The following is a 12,713-nucleotide window of genomic DNA, read 5'->3' as shown; positions in this document are numbered from 1 at the left end:
AAAGAAATTAACTTGCAAAAGGTAATACTGCTAGGAAGTGGTAGGACAGGGATTCAAATCTAGCCAATCACTCTTAAACACCATAATTAGAGGGGTGGCAGGTAAAGTAAAGCAATGTTGTAACTGTACAGTGATTTACTAAAATGATGGCTTCCAGATCTGCAGTTTTTTTTTTCAATTAATTAATTAATTAATTTATTTTTGGCTGTGTTGGGTCTTCGTTTCTGTGCGAGGGCTTTCTCTAGTTGTGGCAAGCGGGGGCCACTCTTCATCGCGGTGAGCGGGCCTCTCACTATCGTGGCCTCTCTTGTTGCGGAGCACAAGCTCCAGACGTGCAGGCTCAGTAGTTGTGGCTCACGGGCCTAGTTGCTCCGTGGCATGTGGGATCTTCCCAGACCAGGGCTCGAACCCGTGTCCCCTGCATTAGCAGGCAGACTCTCAACCACTGCGCCACCAGGGAAGCCCCCTGCAGTTTTTTGTTTTTCCTTTTTAGGCAGGATTTCATGTGGAGCTGGAAGAACTTTTAATAAGACCAAAGATAATTTACTTTCAGAAAATAAAACTTTAGCCTTTATTCTTTATTATGATTAATAAAATATAAAAAATTATAATTGTTTTGCTTTTGCTTATCCACCATGATTTTTAGGAATTGAGGATATTACGTATTTTTCAGTTCTAAGCTGTAATTCAAGCATAAAAATGGTGTTAATGAACTAAAGTTTTGTAATGTGGAAAGATAATTTTTTTTTCATTAATGAAAGCTTTCAATAGTGATGTTAAATAAATGGTACTATTTAATAGCTGATAATATTAATGGTATTAGCACATATGAGGATTTTATTGATAGTGTCATGTATTGATATATAGTTATAATGACCTTTTTTAAGACAGCCAGCAATTTCGCTCAGATGTTTGTATCTTTCTCTGTAGAATTACATACTTCTCTTTATATTTAATTTCACAGTTCGATATGTGAAAGCTTTCCTTAATCACAGATGCAGTGTATCTTGGCTCTTTTTCTGTAAAAGAACTGATGTCAATAAATACTCACTTCTGCACTGTAGGGAAATACTCAAAATATTACTTCCTGAATACATTCTCTGGAAAGCTAAAAACACTCTACCAGAAATGGAAAGATTGTGAAGACTTTAGACATTGCTTTTTAAAAAAAATTGATATATAATTGACATACAACATTATGTAAGTTTAAGGTATACAACATTGATTTGATATATTTATTGCAAAGACTTTCTTTTAAATAACATTTTTAATTTTAGGCAAGACAACCCCAGTATCATTCTCCTAAAGCAACGGTGACTAACTTACTGTAACAACCTTTAACAACTTTGTGTATGTATGCCATTCTCAATTAGTTGCCATCACAATAATTCAAAAATAAATTTTTTGTTTATTTATGGAAATTCATTAGCTAGTGTGATACAAGTAGTCTCAAATTTCTGTATAAACAAAGGCAAGCTTTATCTCAGCCTTAGATAAGAATCAAAATTTGAAAAATAGGATTAGTGAGGAGATTGAAATTTATTTCATATTTTAGACTTTTATGTTGAAATATGAGATTACAATCAATTTAAGGCCCTTTTCATTTCCTTGTGCAGTGTTTTTTTTGAGATGGGCTGTGTTAGACTAATTAAATGGTTCTCATATAAATGAGTTTTGGAATGAAACCTACAGAGCCTTGGCCATGATAGAAATACCATTGGTAAGCTGATAGTAGTATAGAAAATGTGTTACAATCAAGGCAGCTCCTTCTTGGTGTTAATTTCAGTGGCAGATCTAGGTCACAATTCATCTTCTGCATACCAAATACCTCCTCTGAAGCTTAAAATAACCTATCTATTCATAGGTATTTTTTCTTTTTCTTTTTCTTTGCTTTTTTTTTTTTCCCCCTGTGAAATTGCCAAAACATTTAGCAGAGGGTAATTAGATGACTATTTTAAAATTGGTCTAACCTTTATATTTAATGGCATTAACATTTAGTTGCTTGGGAGAATTGCCCAAATTACTGATTTGATATATGGGAAAAGTATTTAGATTAATTTTATCTGGTAAGAATTATAAATTACTGTTACTAAGTATTTTAAGAATTCTGAAAGATTTAGTTACATATAAAATAAAAGATTGCTTTTTCTCTTGCCACTTTAAGCAATCTAATTACATTATATTTTGGTATATGATTTCAGTTTACCTATAAGTGATGCTTGCAAATGAAGGGCTTTCTTTTTGTTGTTTAAAATCAAATATTAAACAGAATGAAAGTCATTTGGTATCTGTACACTCACTTCAAAGTCTGACTTGTACATTTAAATATTTTCCTTAGAAGGTTTTATAACTTCTGTAATATCTGGTGACTTGGAATGATTTTGTATTGAGTGGTGTAATTTGTCATATGTTTACATATTATACCAAGTAAATTCTTTTAAAAAAAAAATTTATTTATTTATTTATTTTTGGCTGTGTTGGGTGTTCGTTTCTGTGCGAGGGCTTTCTCCAGTTGCGGCAAGCAGGGGCCACTCTTTATCGCGGTGCACGGGCCTCTCACTGTCGCGGCCTCTCTTGTTGAGGAGCACAAGCTCCACATGCGCAGGCTCAGTAGCTGTGGCTCACGGGCCTAGTTGCTCCGCGGCATGTGGGATCCTCCCAGACCAGGGCTCGAACCCGTGTCCCCTGCATTGGCAGGCAGATTCTCAACCACTGTGCCACCAAGGAAGCCCCCAAGTAAATTCTTTACTGTAAAAGTTATTGAACTTGTTCTTCCCAGATGTAGTAATAGGACTAATTGGAGTATCTGTCTTAACACTGGATTACTTGAATCATGTCAGAAGTACTGTTTTTGAGTGGATAAATTCTAAACAGTAAATACCACACCAAGCTTGAAGGTTGGTCAGGACTATACCTGTTATTTAATCCTGAATATTTCTTGCTGGGACTATTTCCCAACTAGTAAATAAAGATGCCATTCTATTTTGGGTTTATCAATCTGTGATAATCCTTTAAAAATTGAAAGTAATGTTTTAAATTATAAAAGTAATGTATGTTTATTGTAGAAATTAGAAAATATAGGTAAGCAAAAAAGAAGAAAGCTAGACATTTGTAATCCTACCGGCCTAGATAACTAGCATTAATACCTTGGTGTATATTTTCCAGATACTTTTCTGTGTTGTGTGTATATGAAATATATATAGATAAGTCATACTTTTTTCTCTTTAGGTCCTTTGCTTCTTTCTAGAATATTTTTCCCTAGAAAACATGCCTGGCTTGTCTTATTATTTAGTACTCAGCCTAAATGTCACCTCCTAAAGAGAGCTTCCCCAGCATCTAGAGTAGCATACTGATACTTTCTCTTTGAAGTCCAACTAGATTATAAGGTCCAAGAGGGTAGGGATTATATCTGTCTCAGTCAACACTGTATCTCTAGTGCTCAGCAGTGTCTCTGGCATATAATAGGTACTTAATAAATGTTTGAATGAGTATTTAATATTATAAAAATAAGATCAGATTACACATATGTTAGATGCTCTGGAAAGAAAGGTAAGATATATATCTCTGACCTTAGACTGCTTACAGTCTAGAGGAAAAGTGGAAAATTAATGTGTTAATGCTGTAAGAGGGGAAGTACAGTATTAAGGAAGCACATAGTAGGAGTAGCTATCCAAATTGGGTGGGAAAGAGTTGTTAGAGAAGGCTTTCTGGAAGCGTGACAATGTAAACATTTCATAACCTTGTAATTTGTCAGTTCTTTTTACCTATAATATAATTTAGCATGGCTGGGTAGTATTTTATCAGTATGTAAGTACCAGAGTTTAATCCATATTCTGTTTTTAGTCATTTAGGGGATTCCCTAAATAACACTGTCGTGAATATCTTTATGTTATCTTTTCTTAGTTATTTTCTTGAGTAATTTTTACTTGGGGGTGGAATTTATGGGACTAAGAATTATAAGTATTTCCAAGGCTTTGGTGCATATTCATTTTGGGGGTACCAAATTGCCCTCCATGAAGGTTGTACCAGTTTATATTTCTAGCAACAGTGTATAAGAATTCCCCCCCACCCCGAATCTTGCCAATTTATTAGGCAAAATGGTGTCTTAACAGCTTAATTTGTCTTTGATTTGCCTATATATATCATAGTAACTTGTAGACAAACAGCAAAATATGGCGAGCTTTAATTTAGATTTTACAATGGTTCCTGAACATACAGTATGGCATATGTGAAATTATTTAGATATTATCTTTAGTTTTGATTGTAAGTCATATTAAGTTATATGCTTACCTTTGCATTACCTACTTTTTAGCGTAATTTTCAATCCAGAATATTTTTGTATTTTAAGATCTTTGTCTCATTCATTTTATAAACATGTAAATTATAGTGGCAAATTCAGAGAAACTGAGAATAGGCTATTTAATTTGAGATTGCATACCTTAAGAAGCTTGTATGTTGACATTAGGCCTAGCAACTAACTTCTTTTTAATTATTGTGGCCAGAAACACCAGATGAAAATGGTAAAACCCAGAGAGCTGATGATTTTGTCTTGAAGAAAATAAAGAAGAAAAAGAAAAAGAAACACCGAGAAGATATGCGAGGAAGACGCCTTAAAATGTACAATAAGGAAGTACAAACCATCTGTGCTGGCCTGACCCGCATCAGTAAGGAAATCCTCACCCAAGGACAAATAAATAGCACTTCAGGAGTTAATAAGGAGTCCTTCAGGTATCTGAAAGATGAACAGCTGTGTCGATTAAATTTGGGCATGCAAGAATATCGGGTACCCCAGGGAGTACAAACACCTTTTATGACTCACCAGGAACATTCTATTCGTAGGAATTTCTTAAAAACAGGTACTAAATTTAGCAACTTTATCCATGAGGAACACCAGTCCAATGGTGGTGCTCTTGTCCTTCATGCTTACATGGATGAACTCTCATTTTTGTCTCCAATGGAGATGGAGAGATTTTCTGAGGAGTTTCTTGCTTTGACATTCAGTGAAAACGAGAAAAATGCTGCTTACTATGCTTTAGCAATAGTGCATGGAGCGGCCGCTTATCTCCCAGACTTCTTGGACTACTTTGCTTTTAATTTCCCCAACACTCCAGTGAAAATGGAAATTCTGGGCAAGAAAGATATTGAAACAACCACCATTTCAAATTTTCACACTCAGGTAAGGTAAAATCATTGTTAAATTATTTAGTAAATACAGGTTACAGTATCTCAAAAGTATTAACTTCATTCTGTTGCATAGCACATACCAGCACACTTTTGATTAAAATTCATGGTGGTAAAAGTGGTTAAAATTGTTTTTTTATAACTCTGATTGAAAAATCTTAATTCTTGAAGTTCTTTGGGATGTGGCTTGTTACTTGCTTGGTCTAAGAAATGTTTTATACATGTTTTACGTCATTTTTTGTGGAACAAATTTTTGTGGAAAATCAGCTTGAAAACCAATTCAGTTTTTCACAAATTGGATACTGTTAGTATGGAGGATGTGATTTCGATCTGATAGCCTCAAGGTAACTTTAGTTAAGACTTAGCTTTTATGTCATAATAAAACACATGAGGGCATTGGCCTATTTATTTGTCAGGTTTTTGCTGTTCTTGTTTCTCTTCTTTCAGTAACTTGTTGGCAGTCTATCCCAGAAACATACCCCATTTATGTGACTTGGAAGTGTCACTAGGAAGACCGCCATAGGCTCTGCTCCTTCTGCCTTTGCACTGTTGTAGGTGAAGACATTTTCTAAAGCCTTGCTTGGGCAGCTAGGCTTAAGTCAGCAGGGAAACCTCTCCTTCCTAACCAGTGGTTTTTAACCAATCATTTTTTCAGTGAAGTTATTTTAGGGCATGAAAAGTGGTTGATAATGTGTCCTAGTTTTTTTCTTGCTTGCTTTTCTCATAAGGATTATGAACATGAATGGTCAGCTATAAGTTTGTATTATAGATATAAATTCTACACAAGTTTAGTGGAGAATATTTCATTTTTAGAGATTTATGATTATATAACCTATTTTTTCAGGTTATCTAATAATTTGCTGCCATTCTTTTCCTTAAGATTTTTTTTTAGGTAAATAGACTTGCATAATAAGACTCTCAGCTGCCTGCATTATAGTGGTTTCAAGCCACTTACATATATATGAAACCTTCTCTAATTTGAATCTTTTTAGTGATTCTTATCATCCTTACCTCCAATGAGGGGAGTATCCAGTTTAGATTTACGAGCTTCAGAATTTCTCTAATTGAAGTTCTCTCTGCAGTAGAGAGAGCAGGAGCAGCCAGTCTGGAGAGGTCGCAAGATGGGGCTGCCCAAGACGTTGGAACACGATGTGCAATAAAGGGCTTCGTCTTGGATTTTGGCCTTGTTACCACAATCAGGTACCGAAGTGCTGACTTTTGTAGTAGATTTTGTTTTTTCTTTTTTTTTTTTTTAAAGAAGTTTTGCCCTTTGAAGGTTAAGGAATCCTATTTTTATAAATATTGGAAAAGGGACTGAAAACAGTTCTTTTAATATAGTCCATAATCCTCCTAAGTCCCTATTTAACAAAGAAGGAAATTGCTGAGAGCAGAATTAATGTGCTCTATCATTTTTTTAGTTTAGAAAAATGCAGCAGATTTTCTCTTCTAATTGATAGACCAGCAAGCATATCTGAGAAATAAGCCAGAAACTTGTGGGGAAAGAAAGTCTTGGTTTTGTAATGGTGACTTTTTAACTTTCATATTAGTTAGTCTCTAGAGGATCAAGCTTATATGTCAATAGACAGTACCCAGTCTAAATAGTTAATAGAAGAAAATATCTCTAAATATTCCCTGCTGATTTTTGTCCTCCAATTAATTTTTTAATGGAGCTGAAATTTAAATGACTGTACCAACAACTTACCTTGAGATTTACTTTGAGATTTATAAAATAACCACTTTTTAAGAACATATCAGTTTATTATTAAGTTAGATATCATTAATCACTTCAACCACATAAGAATATTGAGGACTATTAAGTAAGTCTTGTGCTCTGGTGATCCTGTAACTTAATTTTATTTATGAATTTTCAGTCATTGGAGAGACAGACGGGGTGCGTATGGGAGGTTGTCATAGCCCATGAAACTATTTTGCAACTAAAATCTTTGGCATATGTTGGGATGGAAGCTAATACAGTAGTTCAGATTTGTTTAGCACTTCATGGTTTATAGAAATACTTTCACATTCGTATCTTAATATTTGAAATAATCTGTGGGGTAGGGAAGCAATTTTATCTGTTTTCCATTGAAGAAACTGAGGCTTGGAGATGTTCATTGTTATACAGGGTCATGTAGCTAGTATATAGAAATAGGGAATTCCCTGGCGGTCCGGTGGTTAGGACTTGGAGCTTTCACTGCCACGGGCCTGGGTTCAATCCCTGGTTGGGGAACTAAGATCCCACAAGCCGTGGGGTACGCCCCCCCCCAAAAAAGAAATAGTATGCAAACCTAAGCCACCTGAACAATTGATAACATCGTTTTACCATACTCCTTCCCTCATTGGAGTATGAGACTAGTGCTTTTATTTGTCTAAACATTGGGGAAGAGACTGGTTTTATTTGTCTAAACATTCTGGTCAGTGAAATTAAAATATCTCAGTTTAACACAATATTCAGAAAGCTATTCTAATATTTTTCACAAATAACTTTAGATTGTTGGGAATTAAGTGAATACGTTAGGAATTCTGTGTTTTGTGAAGTCTTACGAAGTTCTGTTAAGCCTATAAATAAAGCGAGGTAAGTTTATTACCTTATAGACACAGTTAATAGAAGTTATTTATAGTTTAAATATGTAGCCATGGTAATTATTCATGACTATAGTTCAAGACAGTTTATTCAGCAAACATATATTGAGAACCTACCATGTACTGCACAATCTGTTCTTAAAAGGACGAATTGATGAGCTCAATCTAGTGGAAGAGATGAATAAACCAGCAATTATAATATAGTTTGATAAATACTAGAATAGAGGTATATATAGGCAAAACCCTATAATAGAGGGAGCACAGTTTGTGGTGTTACCTAACTCAGACTTGAAGTGATTGGAAAAGGCATTTTAAAGATTGTGATGCTTGAGTAGAGTCTTGAAAGAAGATTACTTAGCATAATAAGGGCATTTTAAGCAAAGCGAATAATGGCCTATGCAAACACATGGAGTCATTAGAGAATGTGGCACTTTCAAGGACCTGCAAATCGCTTGACATGGCAAGAGTACATGCTGTTAAGGGGAGTTAACACTGGAGAGATAGACAAAATCAGACTTGTGAAGAGCTTTGTATGATGTGCTAAAAAAAAGTTAGTACTTTTCCCCAAAGGTAATGGAGAATCATTGGTGAATTTTAATAGGGGAGAGGTATCAAGTTATGTTTGCAAAGATTACACAGTAGTCTGAAGGGTGGAATTGAGGAGGAAAATGAGATTGGAAGCAAGAAGACTGGTTAAACCAGTTACTGTGGTAACTAGATCGGAAATGATCCATGTCCAGGCTGATATTGACATTAGAGAGGAAGAAATGAAATTTGAGAAATAATTAGAACATGGGATTAATTGCACTTGATGAGGGAGAAGGATGGAGTCTTAAAAAAATGTGGTTTGGGCAAATGGGTGGATGGTGGTGCTGGTCACAAAGTCAATACAGGGTTGAAAAAGTTGGTTTCTAGGAGTGTAAGGTATTGATGAGTTCAGTTTGAGATATTTTATGTTGAGGTACTTGTGAAGACTAACAGAAATGTCTGTTAGGTAGTTGAGTAAATGGATCTAAGACTGGGAGACATCTAGGCCGGAGATGAAGAAGTTGGACCATTAGCACGTAGGTGGTCCAGGGACAGCGTTAGAAATGGAAGAGATGAAGCTATGAATGGAATTCTGTGATGCACCCACATGTATGAGGAGCATGGGAAGAGATCAAAAAGAAAGAGAGGTAGAAGGAAGGTTACAGTATAAGTTTTCTAGATATTAAGAATGATGGAGGGCTTAAATATCATGTCCGTATTAGGGGTCAAGTAAGATAAGGACAGAAAAGTGTTAGGTTGCTTAATTAGGAATTTAATTGGACACATTATCAAGACCGGTGCTTTGCAAACAATGACCATCTAAATACTGTAAATTACGCTTCTTTTTTTTTTAGAAGCTTGCTACTTGCTCTATGAATAAATTTGATATCACCAGGGAGCTTATTAGCAATGCAGACTCTCAGACCCCTACCCAGATCTTCTGATTCAGAATCTGCATTTTAACAAGCTCCTCAGGTGATTCATATGCATATTAAGGTTTGAGAGGTACTACTTGAGAATTCACCTGTTTTATCTGGAGGAAGTAAAATGTAAGTTTGTTTTGTGCAAGAAAAATTACAGCTTCTGTTACTTTTATATTTTTAAATTATTGTAGTAACAAAGCTAGGATGCACATAGAGGTGGTTGTGTTTTTCTTTTACTGTTCTATAAAACTCAATTGTTTTAACACCAAAAGAGGTAAGTTCATGATAAATAGCAATTGAAGCACCAAGCTGATCCTCAAATTTGATTACTTCTCTCTCAGCAGTTGATATAGGATAACTTTGTAAAGTTGTTTCCAATCTAGAGGACTACATATGTATTGATACAGTATGGTATTTTTATAATTCTGTAGGATTATTCAGGTCTAATTAAGTTTTAAATAGTCATTGGTTAATAACAATTTTAACCAAAAAGTTTTAAGTGTTTGTGGAATCTTTTGGTCAGTTAATAGAGAAAAATTAGTGTTCACTTAGAATTTTTTTTTTTTTTTTTTTTGCTTAGCTGCTATATCTTGTAATTATTGGCTACTTGAAAACTTTTTTTTAATGGTTTTCAACTTTGAAGTGTGATAGTTCTGCAATAAGTATGCAATCCTTAGCTCTCCTCCTTATAAAAATCCTGTGGCAGCTGATAAATGGATTGAAAATTTAGATATTCTTCTGGTCATTTTATGGACTAAAAGGATTTTAGAGCAAGTGGGGGCCATTTCCAAGCCTTTGTTTTATAGATGAGGAAGGTCACATTTTGGTTGACCTTTCCCAAGGTTAAATAGTGGCAGATCTTCAAAGAGGAATTGTTTTTTCCTCTGTCTCTGAATGGTGTTTAATCCTGTAGGTGAGGGTTTAGCAAATTTTAATGTGCCTATAAAATGCACGTTTTGATTTTGTAGGTCTGGATTGGGGCTTTAGAGTCTGCATTTCTAACAAGCTCCCAGATGACGTTGATGTTGCTGGTCCAAGAATCAGCAAGGCTATAAGTGTTAGATTCTATACATGAATTGCAAATAGAAGCAACAAACAACACTAAAATATGTGAAGTTAAATGGGGAGTTGTTTTAAATATCACCATCTGAGACTGTTTTCACCTTATAGTATCTTAAGTAATTGAAGGTTGTATATGGAGATGAAGGGTATGTGGTAGGGGAGGGAGGGGATTGATTTTACACATATGTCTAGCATAATAGGATTTTGTTCTCTTTATCTGGCAGATGTGCGTATTTTAAGTTCTGCTTTTTTTTAAAAAAAATTTCTCCATATGTATAATATTGAAATCTTTTACTGAGGATCATACTCTTTAACTTCAGGTGGTAGTAGAAGTTCTTAAAACTGTTACTGTTACCGCTATAAAATGGTAATGTCTACTGTTCCAGAGAAAGTCAGCAAGTGTTATTTCTTCATTGTGTGTTGTGGTAAGGCTTAAAACGGGCTTATTAGGTGTTCCTCATCTTTGAGTAACATAATTAACATGTTATAGTGTACTGCTAGCACTAATTAAGAGAGTAGAACTAGTAGAGTGCTTTGTAGCTTGGTAAATAACTTCGAAACTCTTAAGGAACTACACATCAAGTGTGTTACATAAAAGGAGAAATAAATATTTTAGGTAGCTGACTTTATAAAGCAGCATAAAAATGGTAGGTTCTGGGTTTTTTTTTTCTCATTCTAAGTACAGTTTATAATAAACTCATTTTGACTCACACTGCTATATTTTTAAAGTGGGAATGTCTTTCTGTTCACAGGTCACAAGGTTAGGAAGATTGCTGGCTAGCTTTTTCCTTTCTGTTTTTTAAACAGTCAGCCCGAAAAGGCTTCTTCCTGAAACATGAGTTCTGCGTGATAATTACTAACCCCCGCCCACCTGCCACTCCTCCTCCAGGGTTTTTCCATATTGTGTATTTCTAGCTTGGTGTTCTTCTAAGTTTTTCTTTTTTAAAAAGAAGTTTTGTTTGTTTGTTTTCTAGAGCAGTTTTTGGTTCACTGCAAAATTGAGAGGAAGGTATGGAGATTTCCCATATACTCCCTACTCCCACATATGCATAGCTCCTCCCACTATCAGCATACCCCCCCCCCCACCAGAGTGGTACATACATTACAATTGCTGAACCTACACCGACACATCGTAATCACCCAAAGTTCATAGTTTACATTACAATTCACTCTTGGTATTGTACAATCTATGGGTTTGGACTAATGTATAGTGACAATGTGTCCATCATTATGCTAACATAAAGAGTATTTTCACTGCCCTAAAAATCCTCTTTGCTCTGCCGAATTCTTCCCTTTCTCCCCTTCTCCCAACCCTTGGCAACCACCGATGTTTTTAGTGTCTCCATTGTTTCAACTCTAAAAGAATGTCATATAGTTGGAATCATATAATATGTAGCCTTTGCAGATTGGTTTCTTCCACTTAGTAATATACATTTAAGGTTCCTCCATGTCTTTTCATGGCTTGATAGCTCATTTCTTTTTAGCGCTGAATAATATCTCATTGCCTGGATGTACCACAGTTTATTTATCCATTCACTTACTAAAGGACATGTTGGTTGATTCCAGGTTTTTTCAATTGTGAGTAAAGTGGCTATCTTAACTGATTTATGGCTATCCTTATTAAAAGGTGCGTTATTGGGAGCACAGCTGAGCTTATTTAACACTCAGCAATTGTTATAGGATAACTTTGTAAAGTTGAGTTTCTAATCTAAAGAACTATGTATGTATGGACACAGAGCAATATATATATATTCAAATTTTAAACTTTTATAGATATTATAAATAAATTTAAAAATTTAACACATGCAAAGCTAACTACTATTTTCTTATAGTCATTATCCCCCTATGTACAAATTGTCCTCCCCTACCCACTGTACCTTCTGATTTTACTCAAGACTGAGTTTTCCCTGTTTGGCATTATGTCTCTTGCTTCCACAGCAGCCTTACTTTTTTTGTTTTTTGCTCTCTACATACCTCCCTCCAATCCTCATTACACTTACTTCTTCCTCCACTGTGCCCCCAACGCATTCTTTGGGAAGTGGTAGAACTCAATTTGTTCTTTGCTTTCAGTGGCATTTCCAGGCCAGAGTTTCTCAAATATGCCAGATCCTAAGAATAATCTGGGGTTGCTAGTTCCAAACACATATTTAGAATCTCAGGTTCCATTCCTGGAAATTTTCATTCATTAGGTCTGGAGTGAAGCCTGAGATAAATACCTCAAGTGATTCAATTCCTATGATCAGGCAAGTTTAAGAAACACTGTTTTAAGCTGTATGCCATCTACCAATACTCACATTCCCTTCATTTGACCAGTAGATACAATCCTCTTAGAATTTCATAGAATCATAAACCAAGGGCTTTTGGAGATAATCTTGTCTAACTTCTACCTAGTGCAAATGTTTTTGAAAATCAGTTTTGGATTGATATTTATTCAGGAGC

The 12,713-nt window shown here is 35.1% G+C and overlaps 1 protein-coding gene across 2 annotated transcripts in view; it reads left to right on the top strand.

Annotated features, from left to right (window-relative positions):
• RSBN1 (round spermatid basic protein 1) overlaps positions 1–12,713 on the top strand; it is a 49,725-nt gene that overhangs the window by 7,732 nt on the left and 29,280 nt on the right. Inside the window, exons 2-3 of one of the 2 annotated variants that reach the window (XM_057529118.1) lie at positions 4,503–4,728; positions 6,264–6,381. In XM_057529118.1, coding sequence (XP_057385101.1) covers positions 4,503–4,728; positions 6,264–6,381 — 344 coding nt within the window. Of the gene's footprint in view, positions 1–4,502; positions 5,177–6,263; positions 6,382–12,713 lie in introns of both variants that reach the window. The other variant, XM_007169368.3, reaches the window with a different exon arrangement.

Source organism: Balaenoptera acutorostrata, chromosome 1 (genome assembly GCF_949987535.1).
Source record: "Balaenoptera acutorostrata chromosome 1, mBalAcu1.1, whole genome shotgun sequence".
NCBI classification, from domain to species: domain Eukaryota; kingdom Metazoa; phylum Chordata; class Mammalia; order Artiodactyla; family Balaenopteridae; genus Balaenoptera; species Balaenoptera acutorostrata.
This window is presented reverse-complemented; position numbering and strand designations above follow the sequence as displayed.